This window comes from Pseudophryne corroboree, chromosome 4 (assembly GCF_028390025.1).
Source record: "Pseudophryne corroboree isolate aPseCor3 chromosome 4, aPseCor3.hap2, whole genome shotgun sequence".
NCBI lineage: Eukaryota > Metazoa > Chordata > Amphibia > Anura > Myobatrachidae > Pseudophryne > Pseudophryne corroboree.
This window is the reverse complement of record NC_086447.1, coordinates 474,244,759-474,266,744: the sequence shown is the minus strand read 5'-3', so window position 1 is coordinate 474,266,744 and position 21,986 is coordinate 474,244,759. Positions and strand designations below refer to the sequence as shown.

At 40.4% G+C, this 21,986-nt stretch overlaps 1 protein-coding gene across 1 annotated transcript in view; it reads right to left on the bottom strand.

The window, feature by feature from the left end:
* The window catches only part of GRIK2 (glutamate ionotropic receptor kainate type subunit 2), an 839,395-nt gene that overhangs the window by 15,710 nt on the left and 801,699 nt on the right, over window positions 1-21,986 (bottom strand). Inside the window, exon 16 of the mRNA XM_063917041.1 lies at window positions 4,904-5,154. Within this exon, the coding sequence (XP_063773111.1) occupies window positions 4,904-5,154 (251 nt within the window). The remainder of the gene's footprint in view (window positions 1-4,903; window positions 5,155-21,986) is intronic.

Here is a 21,986-nt window from a genome sequence, read left to right as displayed (position 1 = left end):
AAATCCTGCCTTGGAAATGAAATGGGCCCTTCATATTCCCTATTTAAACTAATATAAATATTTGTGTATAAATGTAATGTAAGCTAATTTTATATTGTTATAACATTTTTTATTTATAAGATTTACACTAAACTGTTTATATCTAGAATATTATCAATTGAGATAACAACTATTTATATAAAACTAAAGGCCTAATTCAGAGTTGATCGCAGCAGCAAATTTATTAGCAGTTGGGAAAAACCATGCGCACTGCAGGGGGACAGATATAGCATGTGCAGAGAGAGTAAGATTTGGGTGGAGTATGTTCAAACTGAAATCTAAATTGCAGTGTAAAAATAAAGCAGCCAGTATTTACCCTGCACAGAAACACAATAACCCACCCAAATGTAACTCTCTCTGTACATGTTATATCCCCCCCCCCTCCTGCAGTGCATATGATTGTGCCCAACTGCTAACAAACTCTCAATTACCCCCTCAATCTTAGAATTTTGATGATTCACCTTTTTGGATAAGCAGCTATAAAAGCCTTTTTTTATTTCTGGTTGGTCAAGTAATTGTTTTAAATGGTTACTGGGTAATATAAATCATAATAATACCATAGGCGAGATGTAATGGCATCCCACACCTCCGGCAATTTTGGAAGTTTTTAAAACAGCAGTCATTTCCAAGGCTACTTTAAAAAAAAGTCAGAGATCAGCTGGTATCCCAAACTTCTGGCAATCTTGGATGCCATTACATCTTGCCTCATGTATTTGACTTTATTCATGTACTAATGTATATTACTAGGGGTGCTTTAAGAGAGGAGAGTTTTTCAATTTTATTTTTATTTTTTAGATTTTTTTCATACTTAACGATCCACGTGGACTACGATTGAAACAGTAACCTGTGCCCAAAGCATGGTGAGTCAAGCAAGCCATGCGAGGGGACACGGTGCACTAATTCAGGTTCCCCATCACTTTACGAAGAAAATTACGCCAAAAACAGTCAAAAAACCATGTCGACCTTTTGTCATGTCGAACTACTACATGTCGATGTAATGACCATGTCGACCTATTGTCCCTGTTGAACTAATGCATGTCAACCTTCCATGGTTGACCTAATGCCTGTTGACCTAAGTTGTGTCTATCCAACGACACATACCCCCCTGGACCCAGCGACCCATGTGCACTGCACACCTTGCACCCATTCTAGAAACGCCTATGTATATTACTCTCTAATGTGTGCCATCTAATGTGTACTGTGTGAGTAAGGATACTAAAAATTGTTACAAAGTGACTCAAACTATTTAGGCACATTGGAGGGTATATTATATATACTGTATATTTTGAATGCTAAAACTAAAGTATACTATTATGTATATTTTCTTTTTTGTTTGTTTTCTTATGAATGATTTGATGAGAACACAGATTGCAGCACTGAGTGGAAATCATTTAATGTATTCATTCATTGATCAAAGGGTGCTAATGTCTTATGTTTTTTTCAATTGAAGCTGCAGTAATCAGGTTCACTGTTTCTCAATTCATTTTATTCTTAACATTCAAACATTCTTGAACAATTTCAAACTTGTTTGAATATCTCCAAAGTAGTCTGTTGCTTTTAGTCAGTAAAAAGTCATAGAAATTTACAGCCCTTTTTCTTGCACTGTAAATTTTCTGCCAACACATGTTAACTCGTAGATTCTGGAAAATGTGAGTGCAGCTATGGGTTGATGCAGTGGCGATACCCGCGTTAAGGGCACGTTCCACAGTTTTCTGCTTGACCCTCCCTCAGGCTCGAACAGAAATCCTCATTAATCAGGCAGTACTTTTGAGAAAAACTACAACGTTTGAATTAAGTAGGCATAATATACTATCACAATGAACTTTGTAGCAATTATTTCCCTCTAGTAAACATGCACAGTTCATCTGCTAGGCAGGTGGTAGGTATGACCAGATTACCACTGTGGTGAAAGGGTGTCCCACCCCCCTGATGCTGGTGTGTGCAGCAGTAAAATGGTGATTATGGGGGGGAGGGGTAATGGGAGGGAGAGTGACCACTTTCTAACACTAGTCATGTCCTGGGAAGTGGCTGTGCACTCTCCATGATGCAGATACACCCTCTGAACATCAGGACATACCCCCTCTCCTAACCCAGGCCAACAGTATGTTGTGGGATACAGCATGTTGTGATTGAGAACTTGTGGCATGTGCTTTAATTTTATACATTAATAAATGAAGAAGTTGTATTAGCAGTCATCTGGAGACCCGTGCTTCCTTGGGGAAGCCATTTCCTATGGTCTTATAGCAGTGGAGCATGTTCCTTTGGCAAGGAAACATGTACTGCTCATGTTATCAGAAAAAATTGTCATCTGCTACACTAAAAGGTAAGTACAGTATAACACTATTGCAATTGTTAATGTATTGTTAATGTATTGTTAATGTCTATGGTTTGGGCTTCCTGATTGTATAAAGAATGTCTTGAAGAGCGAAGGAGAGTATTCCCCATTTTTGGGGGATATATAAGTGACCTTGATAAATTAACAGCTATTCTTGAATAAATAAAATGACCTTTAAATACTCAATCAATTAACTTACAAGTACATTTAATCAATGTTGTACTAGCATTTCTTAAAGTGTAAACATTATCTCAATAAACAATGGTGTAGGTGTATCATAATGAAGTCTTACTCACTTGTATTGTCACAAAGTAAAATCATTCTATAGCAACATATAAATATGCAAAAACAACTATATTTTTTTAAAAAGATCTTTGTGCTTTATATTAATGTGAGATTTCATAGACCGCAGATCAACCTGCTGAGAAAAATGACAAAAAAAAAGAGATGGTTGTCACAGATGAGAAACTGCTGCTGGTAGTTTGAGCTATTTTGCCTCTCAGGATGCCTTTAAAGTATGTTCAAAAAAATTCCATTCCCTTTACTAATGTGAGCATAATTCCTCTTGGTAGGAAAGGGGATTGAGGAGATGAACAAACTTTGAGCCCCTATTACAGTGTGCTCAGCTTCCCAGCAATACTTGTGGACAAAGGTAAAAGGGGTCTTATTGATTTTCCATTCAGTTCTGCATACTGTACATTTGTGCATAAGTGACCCAGTTTTGCATTTTCACACATACTAAGTGGACTGATAAACTGGGCTTGGACTTCCACTTAAAAAAAAATAGAAATAAAATAGAAAAGGGAGTTTGATTTTTTAATGTACAGATAGGTATTTGGCTTTCTTACAGTGCTGCGGTCATGGGTCTTAGTTTTATCTCTGTGCGTTTTATATGTTCTCCCTATTGGGTTTCTTCTGGGTGTAGTGATGGACCAGGCTCACTGTCAGAATGCAGTGGTAGGGACCCGTGTTTAGGGGTGTGGCCTGTTACCATAGGGAATGTGGCAAGTTGCCACGAATGCTTGGCTAACCATTAGAGAGTGCATGTCCTGGGCATCTTGATAAATATATATAGTAAATACTGCTAGTGCATCATGATAATGTTCCAGATTAATAACAGCAATGCACTGTAGAGAATACACCACAGTCCAGTGCAGTATAATGCAACATATGTACTGTATATCTTGCTGAGATTTATAGTATTACACATAGAAAAATAAAGGGTTGCAGGTGCACTATGCAAAAATAAATAAATAAATATTACAATTAAATATCACATAAGAGGTTCTTATCATAAATGTGGGCAAAGATATTTGCTTGCCTGCCAACGTCTAGGTCACCTCTTTATCAGGCAAGTCCCTAACATTCTAGAGGTTCACGTGTAGGGCGCAGGTCACCCTAAACCAGCCCAGACAAAAAAAACAGGGCATCGAAAGATAGCAGTGAAGTGCTATAAAGTATCAGATGATTGAAAGCAGATACTCCATGTTAGAAGTGTTACAAGAGTGAAAAATGTGTGTCAAAATATACATAGATAAAACACATACAAAGAAAGTGATATAAAACGTCACTATAGTGATAAGTGGTGATGCCCTAAAGTGGCCCAGCTAGAGCAGCTCAGGGAGCCCAACGCCCCAATGCTAACCCAATAACTGACACTACATAAATATATAAAAGACTTACAGATGTAGCCATGCTCATCATGGCTACATATAGGCCTGAAAGCGGCTCATTTGCCATGACTCAGAAGCTTGACTAACCATTAGAGAGTGTATGTTCTGGGCACTTTTATAAATATATTCCATGCATGATAATTTACCAGATTAAGGCACTGTAGAGAAAGAACCATAGCCCTGTACAGTATAATATAACATATGTATCATTTTACTCAAGTGTACAGTCTGGAACCTGATCCCTAGAGGAAATGTTTGGACCACAGGCAGTGGGCCCGTTTGTGATGGAGCCGCTATAGATGGAGCACGGCTCCATCTGTATAGCAAAAAACCAAGCAAGTGGGCAAAACCATGTTGCACTGCAGGTAGGGCAGAATTAGATTTGGGTGGGCTGTGTTCAAACTGAAATCTAAATTGCAGTGTAAAAATAAACATTTGTGGGTTACATGCAAAGACAGCCAGTATTTACCCTGCACAGAAACAATAAATAAATGTATTTGCACCCCTTGCGTGGCAACATGGTTTGTTCCAAAAACAGTTGCTTGCTTTTTTTTGTTTTACTTACAAACATGAATCAGGCCCTATACAGTATGTATTAGGAAATATACAGTAGTTTGTAAGTTTCACCAGTACTTGTATTATTCATAATACAAGACCAGCAAAATCAAACTGTGCCTTCATTCCCTGCCCAGTTGCAATTTTACAATTTTTAGAAATTCTTTGGCAAGAACATCTATCATCTATCAAGGTGATATACTATTTTTAAAATTACAATGTTTAAGTATAATGTCCTTTAAAATGAAACAATTACAGCACAATGTATTTATCACATTGGTTACTATTACTGCAAACCTACCTTTTCTAGTTGAGCATTTTTTTTTGACTTGTACAAGAATTCTCCAACAGCAACAAAAACAGAAAGGACCAGTCCAGCAGCTAAAACAATAAAAATTCCACCTATATTTTGTACTCCTAGAGCACTAGCTTCTTTACTCTCCTCTTCCGGGCACCCATTGCCTCTCCACCATTTTTCTTTCATCATATGGAGAATTCCTTCTTCTTGAAGCTGAAGAATGGCTATGGTTATTTTATCTCTGTATGGAGAACCTGCAAATAATGAAATATAGACCTTTAGCTTTGCTATTTTATTGTACTGGTAAAGATATCAAAAGAGAATAGGTATATACACGGTCAAGTCACATTATTATGACCACCTACATTTGACATCAGCAGTGCATAGCCCATGAAGCATGCCACATGTCATGGGTATATAAGGTGTGCGATAGGCCGTCTGCACACATATCACTCGTTGCTGTCATGAGTAAAAGGGGCGATTTATCAGAGTTGCAGAAAGGGATGATTATCAGCTTTTGGGCCAAGGATGGCAGTATTCTGAAACAGCGCAGTTTGTGAACTGTTTGCATGCTGCTGTGATGAAGGTGTATTGTAACTGGACAAATTGCAGCATTGCAAATAACTGCTGTGGAAATTGCAGAGCACCATGTGTGAGAGGTGAACATTGGCTACGAAGGTGCGTGAGGGTAGAACGACACACTACAGTGTGGCAGCTCACCATCGAAATGAACCTGGGGGCTACCAGATGTCTGTCTAAGTGACAGTTCAGCCCATCTAGCTGCTGTTAATGCTGCACACGGTGGTTACTCTGGCTATTAGCTGGTTGTCATAATAATGTGACTCAACCATGTATAATATATTCATTTAATAAGGATATATTGATATACTGATGAACATATTTATGTTACATACTGTATGATGTTATATACATGCAATTCAGTCATATACAGATGGAAAGGTTGTGTTCTCAATATTACAATCAGGTCTAGAATGCACCTCAGTGATGGCAGGGAAGTTGACACTTGCTCCAATTTAGCTTTTACCAAGTATGTAACATTATAAGTTCTGAACTATTGTACCAACACCATAATATTCCTTCTTAAAATATTATTACAAACTAAAGGAAATAGAAGGAAATCTTAATAGAAATATACAGTATAGTAAATGTTATGATACACACAATGTTCTAAATAAGACAATTTGATTAAAGACACATTTTACCTTCAGTGATCTGATAAATACATATGTAGATGCATTTGTAACACATTAACTAAACAATTAAAAAATAAATAAAAGCTAGAAGAGGTGACATTTATTTAGGGAATTTCTTGACTCTGGTTTCAGGGTTGCAAAGATGTATCTGAAATTGTTACAGTGGGCTTGGATATTAAAACTCAAGATATTGGCAGTGTGAGTAATTTGCAGGCTTGAAGTCTAGGATCAAGACCAAGGGCCTAATTCAGACCTGATTTCTCACTAGGGGTTTTTGCACTGCTGCAAACAGATAGTCACTGCCCATAGGGGAGTGTATTTTTGCTTTGCAAGTGTGCAAATGCATGTGTAGCAGAGCTGTACGAACAGATCTTGTGCAGTCTCTGAGTAGCCCAGGACTAACTCAGCCGCTGCGATCACTTCAACCTGTCTGGGACCGGAATTGACGTCAGGAACCCTCCCTGCAAACGCTTGGACACACCTGCGTTTTTCCAACCACTCCCAGTTGACACCAACAAACAGCTTCTTCCTGTCAATCTCCTTGCGATCGGTCATGCAAATGGATTCTTCTCACAGACCCATCACTGAGCGGCGATGCACTTTGTACCTGTGGGATGCTCCTGCGCATTGCAGTGCACTGCAAAAAATGATAGTGAGCGATGAGGTCTGAATTACCCCCCTAGTGCAGTGCTGAGGATTCCCAAAAAAATTATCCTGATGTGTTGGGGACTAGTAAACTGTAAGTACTTAATCAGCAGATTTCTGTCATTTACATTGTTAAAAAGCATAGTAAGTTGTAGGCTGGCTCTTCTGTCGGTCATATATAGCTAGTTATTTGTGCAGAATGTGGTCAAAATCCCGGCATAAAGAATCCCAACAGTTAGAAGGCCGACAGCAGGATCCCTATGGTCAGAATCCCAACTGATTATGAAGGTAAGTAATGGAGTTGAGGATATGGTTAGGCACTTGGGGACGGGTTAGTGTTAGGCTACAGGAAGGGATGGTTGGGGTCAAGCTGAAAGAGGGAGAGGTTAGAGTTAGGCTGAAGGAGGTGTGGGTAGGGTTATGATTATGGGTAGGGTGAAAATACTTACCACAATCAGTTGGGATTCTAGCTGTTAATCTTCTGAATCCTGCTGGGATTTCATATTCAACCCATTATTGCATACGCGGCATGTTTGTTTTGGCCTCTACATCACAAAAGATTGGGAACTTTAAAAGTGATCAATCTTACAGTTACTGAGCCTACTGGGGGTAGCAAAATGTATAAAATAGCTGCATAACAACAATGAGGTATATATATATATATATATATATATACACTGCTCAAAAAAATAAAGGGAACACTTAAACAACACAATGTAACTCCAAGTCAATCACACTTCTGTGAAATCAAACTGTCCACTTAGGAAGCAACACTGATTGACAATCAATTTCACATGATGTTGTGCAGATGGAATATACAACAGGTGGGAATTATAGGCAATTAGCAAGACACCCCCAATAAAGGAGTTGTTCTGCAGGTGGTGACCACAGACCACTTCTCAGCTGCTATGCTTTCTGGCTGATGTTTTGGTCACTTTTGAAAGCTGGCAGTGCTTTCACTCTAGTGGTAGCAAGAGACAGAGTCTACAACCCACACAAGTGGCTCAGGTAGTGCAGCTCATCCAGGATGGCACATCAATGCGAGCTGTGGCAAGAAGGTTTGCTGTGTCTGTCAGCGTAGTGTCCAGTGCATGGAGGCGCTACCAGGAGACAGGCCAGTACATCAGGATACGTGGAGGAGGCCATAGGAGGGCAACAACCCAGCAGCAGTACCGCTACCTCCACCTTTGTGCAAGGAGGAACCGGAGGAGCACTGCCAGAGCCCTGCAAAATTACCTCCAGCAAGCCACAAATGTGCATGTGTCTACTCAAACGATCAGAAACAGACTCCATGAGGGTGGTATGAGGGCCCGACGTCCACAGGTGGGGGTTATGCTTACAGCTCAACACTGTGCAGGACGTTTGGCATTTGCCAGAGAACACCAAGATTGGCAAATTCGCCACTGGCGCCCTGTGCTCTTCACAGATGAAAGCAGGTTCTCACTGAGCACATGTGACAGACGTGACAGAGTCTGGAGACGCCAAGGAGAACGTTCTGCTGCCTGCAACATCCCCCAGCATGACCGGTTTGGCAGTGGGTCAGTAATGGTGTGGGGAGGCATTTCTTTAGGGGGCCACACAGCCCTCCATGTGCTTGCCAGAGGTAGCCTGACTGCCATTAGGTACCGAGATGAGATCGTCAGACCCCTTGTGAGACCATATGCTGGTGCGGTTGGACCTGGGTTCCTCCTAATACAAGACAATGCTAGACCTCATGTGGCTGGAGTGTGCCAGCAGTTCCTGCAAGATGAAGGCATTGATGCCATGGACTGGCCCGCCCGTTCCCCAGACTTGAATCCAATTGAGCACATCTGGGACATCATGTCTCGCTCCATCCACCAACGCCACGTTGCACCCCAGACTGTCCAGGAGTTGGCGGATGCTTTAGTCCAGGTCTGGGAGGAGATCCCTCAGGAGACCATCCGCCACCTCATCAGGAGCATGCCCAGGCATTGTAGGGAGGTCATACAGGCACGTGGAGGCCACACACACTACTGAGCCTCATTTTGACTTGTTTTAAGGACATTACATCAAAGTTGGATCAGCCTGTAGTGTGTTTTTCCACTTTAATTTTGAGTGTGACTCCAAATCCAGACCTCCATGGGTTAATACATTTGATTTCCATTGATAATTTTTCTGTGATTTTGTTATCAGCACATTAACTATGTAAAGAACAAAGTATTTAATAAGAATATTTCATTCATTCAGATCTAGGATGTGTTATTTTAGTGTTCACTTTATTTTTTTGAGCAGTGTGTGTATATATATATATATATATATATATAAATATATATATATACATATATAGTATGTGTGTGTGTGTGTGTGTGTGTGTGTGTGTATGTTTGTGTGTGTGTGTTTGTGTATATGTGCTCATGTGCTAAGTAATATCAACAAAAGCGGGGAATTAGAACCAAAACTAAAACACAAAACACGAAAAGTGCCCACCGCACTTCTCTAATTATCTATATAGCACTGTGGAGTCTGTGTGCACTATTTAAATAAGTGTTTATAAATCAAAAATATTTGAAAGTGAAGATTTTACAGAATTATAATTATCTTTTATATTTAAGACACAATAGTTTTGAGTAGAGAATTCAGTCACAAATAAACATTGTAAAAGATATCTTATAGAATATCTATACCATAAGGCAAAACACACAGCCAGAGGATTGGCAATACATATTTTTTTTTCTCTTTCTATAATTTCTCCCCCTTCTTCAAGGTAAGATACACTTCTGTTAATCAGGTACAGTATGCAAAGGAAAAAAATATTTGAGGATGATAAAGAACACAAAAGTTGTAAAAGCTATAAGCCATGCAGATGTTTCCTATTGTTTATTTACACAGTGGAACATGCTTATCACTAAACTAAAATCTGAAATATTGAGTTATAGAAATAATGGAGATATTTTTCACTGAACTAGAGTTAATATATTAATACAAATATTAACTTATATAACCACTCTTCTGAAAAATTGCAAATAATCATATACAGTAAATTGAGTTGTTATGGACGCCAAAAGGCATTTTATATACCTGCTGGAATTTAAACTACTAAAATGTGTTAGAACACATTTAGTACAAATGTTAAAGAATTAAGGGGAGTCCCCTTTTATGGTCTAATTTGTGTAGTCCTGTATCAGATAATGGGTGGAGTTTTGAGGCTGATTTGCTGGTTAAGAATAGTGATTTCCTGGTTGGGAGGCCTTGCCTTTTTAAAAGTTCCTTTATTGTTTTGTAAGAAATAATGGTAACAGTGGCTGCCTTTTTGTAGGTCTTGAGGTGTTCTACCTTGCAATATACAGGTGTGTCCTCTTATATTCTTGCTGCAATGCATACACATCACAGCAAGGAAGTCATGGCATAGCGGGGCGCATAAAATCGCATGCTCCTGCTATTCTATAGACTTGAATAGGCGAAAACATGCACATAAATCTGACTCCCAGGGGCGGATTTATGGATAAGGGTGCCCCTAGGCACAACAGTAATGCCCCCCCCCCCCCCCCCCCCCGGACCCGCCTGCCAATTTTATTTGTTTTATTTATATATACATATTTACTAAGTGTGACAGCTTACAGGGGCAGTATCTGCACGTCCTACCATTTTAGACTTAATTCAATGTGGCATATGGTACAGTAGAGTGGCAATATTTTGCAGTTACTGGTGCTTTTTGGGCTGATATTACCAACAAATGCATCCAAGTACCACCCCTAAACAAGTGCCCCCCCAGGCACGTGCCTCACATGCCTAATGGGAAATTCAACACTGCTGTCTCCCACTACCTTATAAGGGACCCAGCAGCAATGCAAATGACCACAGCATGATGCATTACATTTGCTTCGTGATCCTGTTATGGTAAGTTGCTATATGCAGCATGTATGGGTTTAGGCTAATTATAGCCTACTGTTGTCAGTGCTACCACCAGTCACAAAGGCCATTTTGTGTGACAGGGAAGTTTGGATACCTCGAGTTGTTGGTGATAAGTTGGAAGTTGGCCCCCATCTAAGCCTTGAGATGTTTGGTACTTGAAATACAGTCTACTCTCTATAGGCCTTATTCAGATTTAGACACAAAAAGCGCATTAGCTGCGTCTTTGGACATACAGTAGCGGCAGTGTGAAAATATGCTAATGCCACAGGAGACGCCTTGTGTTAACCACTGCCAGTGTCTGAATACAAATCAGATTGAATTGAATTTGTAAATTGTGTCAAAAGAAAATATACTTTAGGGCAGTGGTTCTCAAATTTGGTACCACGGGGTACTTGCAAGAGTGTATGATGATACGGGTTTGTGATCAAGGACTAAATGAAATGTGATTAGCAAAACCAGTGTTGGTGGCTGCTACATAACATATATAGACAAACAAAATTGCATCTATGTACACCACTGCATTACTGAACCTAAGGATGACAGGTAAGATCAATTTACTTAATGCAGTGATTTCTCAATTACCAAAATGTTTGGCCTATGGTGTCATGAAAAAATGCTCATACTATAGGGTGTGTAATTCAAGAAAGTCTGGAAACCACTACTTTAGGGCATCAGTTAATTAAGAAGAGAGGTAATAAGAACTCTTTGTAACATACTGTTTTGCTGTCCTACTCATAGGTAACCTACAAACAACAAGGACACATTTCATTCTATACTGTAGATCCTAAACATTCATTAGTAAGTTTTGCTTTGTCCTTTACAAGGGTTTTCTTGCCTTCCATTGTTAGGGTTTGCCTTAATATTGCTTACCAACACCAAGAGGAGTGCTGTCATCGGCATACCAAAGTAACTCTAGACAGCCTATTTACACTAGAAAGGGCAGCTCTAGGCTGCACCACGTCTCTATCATAAGAATGAGAGCAAGCACAGTAAACAGCATTGTTGTCCATGAGCAAGGATAAGAAGAATAGAACATGGGATTGGGGTGCTACTAGCAGATGAAATGGTGCCATTATGAGACTACATATTAGCAAAATGAGATCATTATGATTTGCAATATCAGGCAACTGTGAATGCATTATAAGACTATAATATAATACTAAAAGGCAGTATAATATCATTATGTAATAGTAATAATAATAATAATTTTATTTATATAGCGCTCTTTCTCCAGCAGGACTCAAGGCACTTAACAGATACATAGCATAATATAGTACAGAAAATAAGGAAGTACAGAAAAGCTTTTCAGAAAATACAGAAGCATGTAGATACTAAAGGGACATTATGGAATTGCTTGAGTAAACAGGAAAGTCTTGAGTCTACTCTTGAAGGATTCTATAGTTGGGGCCTCTCGCACTATGCGGGGAAGTGAGTTCAATAGAGTCAGAGCCGCATGACTAAAAGCTCGACCACCAGATGAATTACGGGAGTTTCTAGGTACTGCTAAAAGTCCTTCATCTACAGATCGCAGTAATCGAGTGGGGCAGTATGGGGTCAGAAGCTGCTTCAGGTACCTTAGGCCCTGGTCATGTAGTGCTTTGAAACGTAGTAAGCCAATCTTGAAGATGATTCGCCATCTTACAGGCAGCCAGTGAAGGGAGTAGTGTATGGGTGTTATGTGGCTAGAACGAGGCTGGTCAGTTATCAGCCTGGCAGCTGTGTTTTGCACCAGCTGTAAGTGGTGCAATTCTATTGCTGGGAGACCAAGGTAGTCCCAATATCAAAATTTTTAAAGTCCCCCGCACCCTACTGTTTATCGAGAGACACCTTTCTCTGCAGCAGTTGTTCATTTATGCTGCATAGTAATGCCCTAGTTAATTAAATGCCCCATAATAGTATCCTAGTAAATGTTTTACCCATAGTAATGCCCTAGTTCATTTTATGTCCCATAGTATTTCCCTAAGTCATTACATGCCCCATAGTAGTGCCCTAGTCAATAAAAATAATGCTGCCAGAACACATTATGCCATGCAATGTCCCAATTCAAATAATGCCACATTGTAGTTGCCTGAGATCCTTTAAAGCCACATTGTAGTGCATCCATTTTTTATTATGCAACACTGTAGTGCCTACAGCTTATACAGTTGCCCAGTTTAGATTATGCCACTTTAAAGGCTCTCTTTACCACTATAACATCCACTACACACATCATTCACTTAAAATGCAATGTCACACCATTTAGGCCTGGCATGGGTCAAACCCAGTTGCTTATCAGGCAAGTCTGAGAACTTGGTAGATGACTATATGATCTGTGGGTTATTTTGAGTCTCTGGGCCTCATAACAATGTCACCCGCTGTATCCACTATAGCTATGTCCATGGTCATTATAAGGTATATTAATGGCATTATAAGGTTGTATGTCATCATTATGAGATTATGTATTTGTACAATTTTGTTAAATGTGTGTATCATGAAACCATATGGTAATATTATGAGGGAATAAGATAACCTTGTGATGCTATTTGGAGCATTATGAAAACATATGGGGGTATACATCAGGGACGTGCGGTGAGATAAATTGGTCAGGAGCCATGTGGTGTGCCTTATAATTATAAAACCAGGATTTGCCTTGTAAATGGTTGCCACTTTAAAAAATATAGCCATTCTCGGCCGCAATCTCATACCTCGGACAAAAGCGGGAACTATTACATATACTCCTGATAGTCATACTTACCTATATGGTAACATATTTATTTATTGATAAAGAAAAAGAAAATAATTCTAAAGCACACTGCATTTATACATTTTAATATATTGTAGCTTTTATATTAGGCATTTCTCATTTTATTCAATATTAGGTATAGACTTTTTAATTATACCATCTACTGTACATCAGTGACGTGCAATGAGGTGAGGCAGGTGAGGCAGAGCTCAGAGTTTTGAATGCAGTGTATAAAGTATATGAAAATACAAGGAATAAATTAACAATATCTTCTTTTTATTATTATAATCATTTTTAAAATAAAAACTCTAGAGTAAAACATCCATGACAAGTGAGGCAGTGCCTCACCTGCCTATCTTTTACGCACATCTCTCATCAAAACTCACCACATTTCAAGCAGTATATACTGCTGCATCTATGTATAATGCCCACATGAACTCTTTGGCTCATGTGCATAAATCTGGCTCTGGAACTAGCCAGTGCCCCCTGAGAGATTTATCTCACCGCACGTTCCTGCCGTACATCAACTATCAGACAATAAGCAATATGTTTTATTCAAGATTAGCTACTGTAAAAATTACTCAAAAATGAGGTGATGGCAAAATCATATTAGGAATTAACTTTGATTTTTTTTTTTAGTGCTTTGCTCAAGTTCTGAGCCTAAATTGATTTCATTCCTAAGTATAAAGTTGAACATTATTTACAGACTTTCAACATGTATAAAAAACTGTTACAATTCACTGCAGATTCCCAGTGGTATGGCTAGGAGATAATTCACTAAATTTATATGTTTCCTCAGGACCTAATTCATGTACTAAGCTTCACTGAACTATTGATTAAAATTGTATTCCTAGAGCATAAAAATGATGTTATAGAAAGCTCTTCTGACATGAAAGGAGACATCTTCAAAACACCAACTAGCATTACAGAAAAAAGCTTTAAAGTTAACTGTTGGGGAAATGATGACTACTCGTTAATAGATATGTTATTTTACGTGATTAACATATTTGACTGTATTCCTATTAGTAATTACAAATGAGTGATTTCTGCACTAAAGTACATGGGTTTAAAGGAAAATTTGTCTTTGAATTGGAGTCTCTTTATATGATTGTCACTTTCTGGGTTTGTCCTTTGAATGATCTTTTATAGTGTTTATAATATATATATATTTTTTACTATTTATCTTTTTACTTTTCAGGTTACATTGTGTCAAGGTATGTTGCGCTAAGTACCAACACTGGCTATCACTTTAATAGTTAAGATGTGGTAGTTATTGAGTATAGATATGATGATTTGTTATTTGTATAAATTATGGATATGTATTAGCCGTTAAAATAATGGTGTATGAATATGTGCTGATATATAAACTTGTTTGGAGAGATCATATTGTATATGAGTCTCTTAAATTATGTGATTCCAGTGTGCACAGATTTAGTTAGAATGGATATGCAGGCTGAGATGTTTTAAATCCATGTAGATTGCACAGGTTAAGGTGATAATGAGATGCAGGTGTTTGATGTGGTATAAATTAAGGATGAGACAGACCATAGCCACACACCCTGACGAAGTCTATTGACGAAACGCGTTGGGCGTGGCCTGTAGAGTAAAAGACAGATTGTCTGAACTTTGTCTTGGTCCCGGTGAAAGAACGAGCGGCACCCGTGATCCCTGAAACTAGACGGACGATCGAGTATGGGAGAGAGCGGTTCCGAGGCTTGACTGACATATGGAGGACTGAGTTCACCATTTTAAACTGAGATGTATGTGAGCATTTGTTCTTAATAAATGGAATTGTAAACTTTTTTATTTATACCTGCGCCCTCCACTCTTCTTTCGATATATATATACACATACAGTATATACGGGTGGTATTCATGTGACCGCCGGTCAGTTGACCGACAGTCACATGACCTCCTCCACGAGCCCGACGGCTCACTTTCCCGATGGTCGGCATGCCGACCAACAGGGACTATTTCCACTCGTGGGTGTCCACGACACCCATAGAGTGGGAATAGAACCCGTGGCGAACACAGGTCGCCACCGAGCCCGCAGCGAGACGAGCGCAGCGAGGCGAGCGCAGCGAGCTCACAAGGGGCTTGCTGCACTCGCCCCTCCCCACCGGGATCCCGGCGTCGGTATGCTGCCGGGATCCCGGCATCGGTAAGCTGACCGGCGGTCAGGAGACCACCGGTCAGCCATACTACACCCGTATATACAATATGTATGTGTGTATATACAGTATATATATATATATATATATCTTGCTAAAGTATTCAACCCCCTTTGTATTTTTCATGTTTTGTTGGCTCACAACCTGGAATTAAAATGGATTGTTTGAAGGTTTGCATCATTCCATTCACAGAACATGCTTACAACTTTGAAGATTTTTTTTTTCTATTGTGAAGCAAACAACTAATAGGACAAAATAGCAGAAAACTTCAGCGTGCATAACTATTCACCCCCATAAAGTCAGTACTTTGTAGAGCCACCTATTGCGGCAATTACAGCTGCAAATCGCTTTGGATAAATCTCTATGAGCTTGCCACATCTTGCCACTGGGATTTTTGTCCATTTCTCAAGGCAACTGCTCCAGCTCCTTCATGTTGGATGGTTTCCGCTTGTGAACAGCAATCTTCAAGTCTGACCACAGATTCTCAATTGGATTTTGACTAGACCATTCCAACACATTTAAACATTTCCCCTTAAACCTCTCCAGTGTTGCTTTAGCAGTATGCTTCGGGTAATTGTCCCGGAAGGTGAGCCTCCGTCCCAGTCTCAAATCACAGACAGACTGAAACAGGTTTTGCTCAAGAATATCACTGTATTTAGCAGCATCCATCTTTCTCTTGACTCGAAACAGTTTCCCAGTCCCTGCTGCCCAAAAACATCCCCACATCATGATGCTGCCACCACCATATTTCACTTTGGGATGGTGTTCTTGGGGTGATGGGATGTTTTGGGTCTGCGCCAGACATAGCTTTTTCTTTGGTGGCTGAAAAGTTCAATATCAGTCTCATCTGACCAGAGCACCTTTCTCCATACATTTGGGGAGTTGTCCACATGCCTTTTGGCAAACTCAAAACGTGCCTTTTTATTTTTAACACTAAGTAATGGCTTTTTTCTGGCTACTCTACCATAAAGCCCAGCTCTATGGTGTGTACGGCTTATTGTGGTCACATGCACACATGCACAAGTTTCTGCTGAGGAACTCTGCAGGTCCTTCAGGGTTAACTTTGGTCTCTGTGCTGCCTCTATGATTAATGCCCACCTTGTCTGTGAGCTTTGGTGGCTGACCCTCTCTTGGCAGGTTTGTTGTGGTACCATGTTCTTTCCATTTGAAGATGATTGATTTGATGGTGAGTCGGGGGATCATCAAAGATTTGGATATTTTTTTATAACCCAATCCTGACTTGTACCTTCTCAACAACTTTGTCCCTGACTTGTTTGGAGAGCTCCTTGGTCTTCATGGTGTGATGCCTCTTGCTTAGTGGTGTTGCAGCCTCTGGGGCCTTTCAGAAAAGGTGTGTTTATACTGACAGATCATGTGACACGTAGATTGCACACAGGTGGCCTTCATTTCACTAGTTATGTGACTTTTGAAGGTAATTGGTTGCACCAGAACTTTTGAGGGACTTCATAGCAAAAGGGGTGAATACATATTATGCACATGCCAATTTTCAAATTTGTATTTATAAAAATTCTTTTTCAGATACATTTTTCTCATTTTACTTCACCAATTTAGACTATTTTGTGTATATCCATCACATAAAATACAGATTAAAAATAAATAAATTACAGGTTGTAATGTAACAAGATAGGTAAAAAGCCAAGGGGTGTGAATACTTTAGCAAGGCACTATATATATATATATTTATTTATATATATATATATATATATACTAGCTGTTCTATCCATTCTTCGCACGGGAGTTTCTGATTTTCACGGTTGTAAATATAAATGAGTGTTAAAAATTTGGTAAATCTATACAGATGTAAATTTGAGACATCTTAATGTAAGTAAGTATTAATTCACGGTTCTTTTGTAACCTGAGGAGCACCTGTAGCAGATAGATAGATAGATAGATAGATAGATAGATAGATAGATAGATAGATAGATAGATAGATAGATAGATAGATAGATAGATAGACATGTATTACTATTCTGTTTATTGATACTCTTTTTGTTTTTTTACTCTGACAAATGGGATTGAAATCACACATCAGGGCCTCCGGGTAACCTAGGCATAAATGATGCAACCCTGACAATTGAAGCACTGAAGTACTGCTGCCATTAGGTTAACTCTTTAATAGTATTACATTAATCAGAGCACAAAGGTCACCCCCAACACCCACCCCCTACTTCAACTCCCGACTCTCGGCCACAAGCGACTACCTGCTGCTGGGTCCCGCCACTACATATACCCAGCTCAGTGACAGGGAGATGCCCTCAACTCTGATGTCTCCAGCATGTTGTTTGCCTCTGTCATTCCCGGTCACACAGGCCAGATGTCGGATGGCTGCTAATGCAGGTCAGATTCAGACTCTTCCTGCTATCCAGGATGCCTCACTCCAGGACCCGGCACCCCACTCTCTCTGCTGGAGACCTTGGGTGACCAGAGAGGCAGAAAATGCATCTCATTCTCCAGTGCCGAGCCCTATCCGCTGTCATTGAGAGTGGTGTCCCCAGCAACCAGCAGTGCAGAGTGGCAGAGGAGTGAGGAGGTTTGGGGGGGGAGAAAATATCCAGCGGTGGGGTAAGGTTCACCTGTATAGGATTCAGAAGGCCTGGCAGGTGTGATAGGGTCACCAGCAGGTAGGTGAAGAGGCCAGGAAAAGAGTGATACAGTGACAAAAAGTTAGGGCTTATGAACTACTAATAACAATTTAAAAATGGGGGGGAGCACCAATAACTGCCTTGCCCTGGGTGAGAAAAATTCTAGCTGATGGGGGCTGAACTTAGACTGAAACGGCATCGGGAGTGTCACTATTCATCTCTGTGACCCTGAAAGCTATGAATTTTTACATGTCACCCCCTGCCCGCCCCCACCCCTAGGGGTGTTAGTGGTGTCTTACCCCCACAGTTTTTTTCCCAGATTGTAAGTCATATGTATTCCAAGTTTGGTGTAAATTGCTCCAGGCATCGCAGAGTTATGCTGGAACATACAGTACATACACACATATACACATACATACATACATTTTTATATATATAGATTGTGGGGCTGCCATACCACACAGGAGGGCACCAGAGCTGGTACACAGCAATTACAGCAATTACAGCAGTGGAGTGCCGGATTCCTACACTAGACATATATATATATATATATATATATATAGAGAGAGAGAGAGAGATTGATTGATTGATTGATTGATTGATTGATTGATTGCAGAGTGCGGCACTCATACCAAATAACAAACACTTAGAACTGTCACCGCCGCAGCAACATTTTGAAACATGGCGTGCCGGACCTGCAAATCCTATATATATATATATATATATATATACTATACATACCTGCATTCATTATTTAAATATATTGTATATATTTATTTACTAATTTGGTAAACTGAATATTCCTATTTTTAAAATTAATAAAATATATTGAAAATGTAATGTATGTGGTATTATTTTAGCCAACTGACAGAAATAAAATGTAAATACAGATGACGATATTGTAGAAAATAATTGAAGCAGATGAGCATTGTGAGTAAAAGGAGGGAGGTGGCATACAACACAAAAAAATACACTGTATATTATTTAAGAGGTGGGGGTGTTGAGGCAGAAAACAAATAAGCATAAAAAAGTTTTGTTTAATGGAAATACTGCATAAATCTAGATACTTCCCGTGAGCTCAGAATAATAGGGTACCTACACTACATTAGATAATGCGCAAAGGAGAGACAATATAGGGAGAGTAGTGAAAGATACAGCACAAGGGCTGAGTTAAATGACCATCTTCCTACATTTTTTTAAGTCCCATTAGACTTTGACTTGCCACTTGCCATTAAATTATCCTTAGATCCCCCTAACTTATTTCATGCAATTTATCCCCTCTAGATGCCTTTATGTGCCCTCAGATGCCTTTATGTGTCATTAGACCTCTCCACTCAAGCCATAAGACTCCTCTGCATGACCTCTATATGTCGTCAGACCTCTCCACATACATATGATATACCACATAACTCATAACTCATATGCAATCAAATTCCTCTATATGCCCAAATGTCTGCCATTAATACCATCCACAATATCCCGTTATAAGCAGTTTCTCTTGAATAATATGTCCTGTATTATAATCAGAAATGAGCGGGTTTGGTTCCTCGGAATCCGAACCCCCCCCCGAACATTTTACACGGTTCTGAGGCAGACTCGGATCCTCCCGCCTTGCTCGGTTAACCCGAGTGCGCCTGAACGTCATCATCCCACTGTCGGTTTCTAGCGAGATTCATATTCTATATAAGGAGCCGCGCGTCGCTGCCATTTTCACTCGTGCATTGGAGATGATAGGGAGAGGACGTGCAGCGTTCTCTCAGTTGTGTTCAGTGTGCTGCAAATATCTGTGCTCAATGTGCTGCAAATATCTGTGCTCAGTGTGCTTGCAAATATCTGTGCTCAGTGTGCTGAAAATATCTACGTTCTCTGCCTGAAAAACGCTCCATATCTGTGCTCAGTGTGCTGCAAATATCTGTGCTCAGTGTGCTTTATTGTGGGAACTGGAGACCACCAGTATTATATAGTAGGAGGACAGTGCAGAATTTTGCTGACCAGTGACCCCCAGTATTATACGTTCTCTGCCTTAAAAACGCTCCATATCTGTGCTGCATTATAGTATATAGTAGGAGGACAGTGCAGAATTTTGCTGTGACCACCAGTATATATATAGCAGTACGGTACAGTAGTCCACTGCTCTACCTCTGTGTCATCAAGTATACTATGCATCCATACCTGTGGTGCATTTTAGTTGTGCGCAGTATATACAGTAGGAGGACAGTGCATCATTTTGCTGACCACCAGTATATAATATATAGCAGTACGGTACAGTAGGCCACTGCTCTACCTACCTCTGTGTCGTCAAGTACCCTATCCATCCATACCTGTGGTGCTGTTATGAACCACAGGTAGTGGTTCATTCCTATTTTATGTTTATAAAGTTGTCTTGCATGCCAGGATTTCCCGTTGCTCTGTTTTAGAATACTCTTGTCTGCTGCCGCTGGTGAGTCTGTGTAATTGCAGCTTGTTCCCATGTGTTCAGCCTCACCTGGCTGCTAATTGCATCTTGTCAGTTTAGAGTCATGCAAGAGGGCAGCTGCATGGGATTATTAATTAGGCCTCTCTGTTATATGCTGGCTGTTTGCAATTCACAGATGCTGGTGATATTCCTTGGTTTGCAGTCTGCTTGAAGTGTGAGCTGGTTCCTGTCAGTCCCTGTGTTGATTCCTGTGTCAGTCCCTGTGTCGATTCCTGTGTCTGATCCCGTGTCCTGCTGTGAGGCGTTCCTGCCCTGAGGTCCAGTGGCTTTGCCTGTCCCTGGTCAAGTCTTCTGGCTTCCTGGTATCCACCGGTCTGTCGTTTGGGATTCTGCCTGTCCTCCAGTTCTGAGAGTCGGTGTCGGCGGCATTAGAAGTTCCTGTCCGTTTGCCAGCATTCGTACCGATTCCGTGAGTAGCGGCTCTCCCGCGTCCGTTGGCCTAGGCCGCTGTATTCCATTATTGTTTCTGTCCCTGGTGTTTTGCAGAGGGTTCTGCTTATGCTGTCACTGCCGGTACACAAAGGTATTGTGTCGGCGTGTGATCAGCATTTCCTTTGTTGTTCTTTTCCTTTGGCGGTTTCTTTAGGTTTTTAGTTAGCTTGTAGCCCCTGGCCTGTTTGCTTAGTTAGAGGTCCTCTTGTTATCATTCTGCCTCGGATTTCCCTTTGTCTCTCATTAAGACCGGGGGGCACCGGAGTTGGGCAGACATATTCCGCCCTTCAAACGTGGCTGCCAAGGGCTCAAGAAACCATAGTCTCGCAAGGGATTTCCGATAGCACGGGTGAGACAACAGAGTTAGGGCGCCAGGGGCTATTCCCTTTCCATTCCCCTTTCCCAGCGTTACGTCCTGGTGCTCTGGATTCACTTCATGAACATCTCCCTTGTTCTGAGCACCAGGAACCTAACATTATCACCAGCCATACCACAAAAAAGAAATAAAACTTTTTTTCTTTTTTGGCCCAGTCCAGTGTCTAGTCTAGAATCCAGTCCTGTCTAGAATTCAGTGTGCAGAATCCAATCCGGTGTTTAGAATCCAGTCTTGTCCAGAATTCAGTGTGCAGAATCCAATCCGGTGTTTAGAATCCAGTCCTGTCTAGAATTCAGTGTTTAGAATCCAGTCCGGTGTTTAGAATCCAGTCCGGTGTTTAGAATCCAGTCCGGTGTTTAGAATCCAGTCCGGTTTAAAAAAAAAAAAAAGTCTTGTTTTGTTTAGCAAAAATTTAGTCTTGCCTTGCCTTGCCTTGCCTTGTCTTGTCTAGTTTTAAATCCTCCTATGTCTACTATGCAAGCCCTGCAGGCATCTCTCACAGCCCTGAACTCTGTATTCAGTGCTTTGAGACCAGAGTGACTAGAAGTTTTGCAGCAATCCCTAAAGCAACTGCA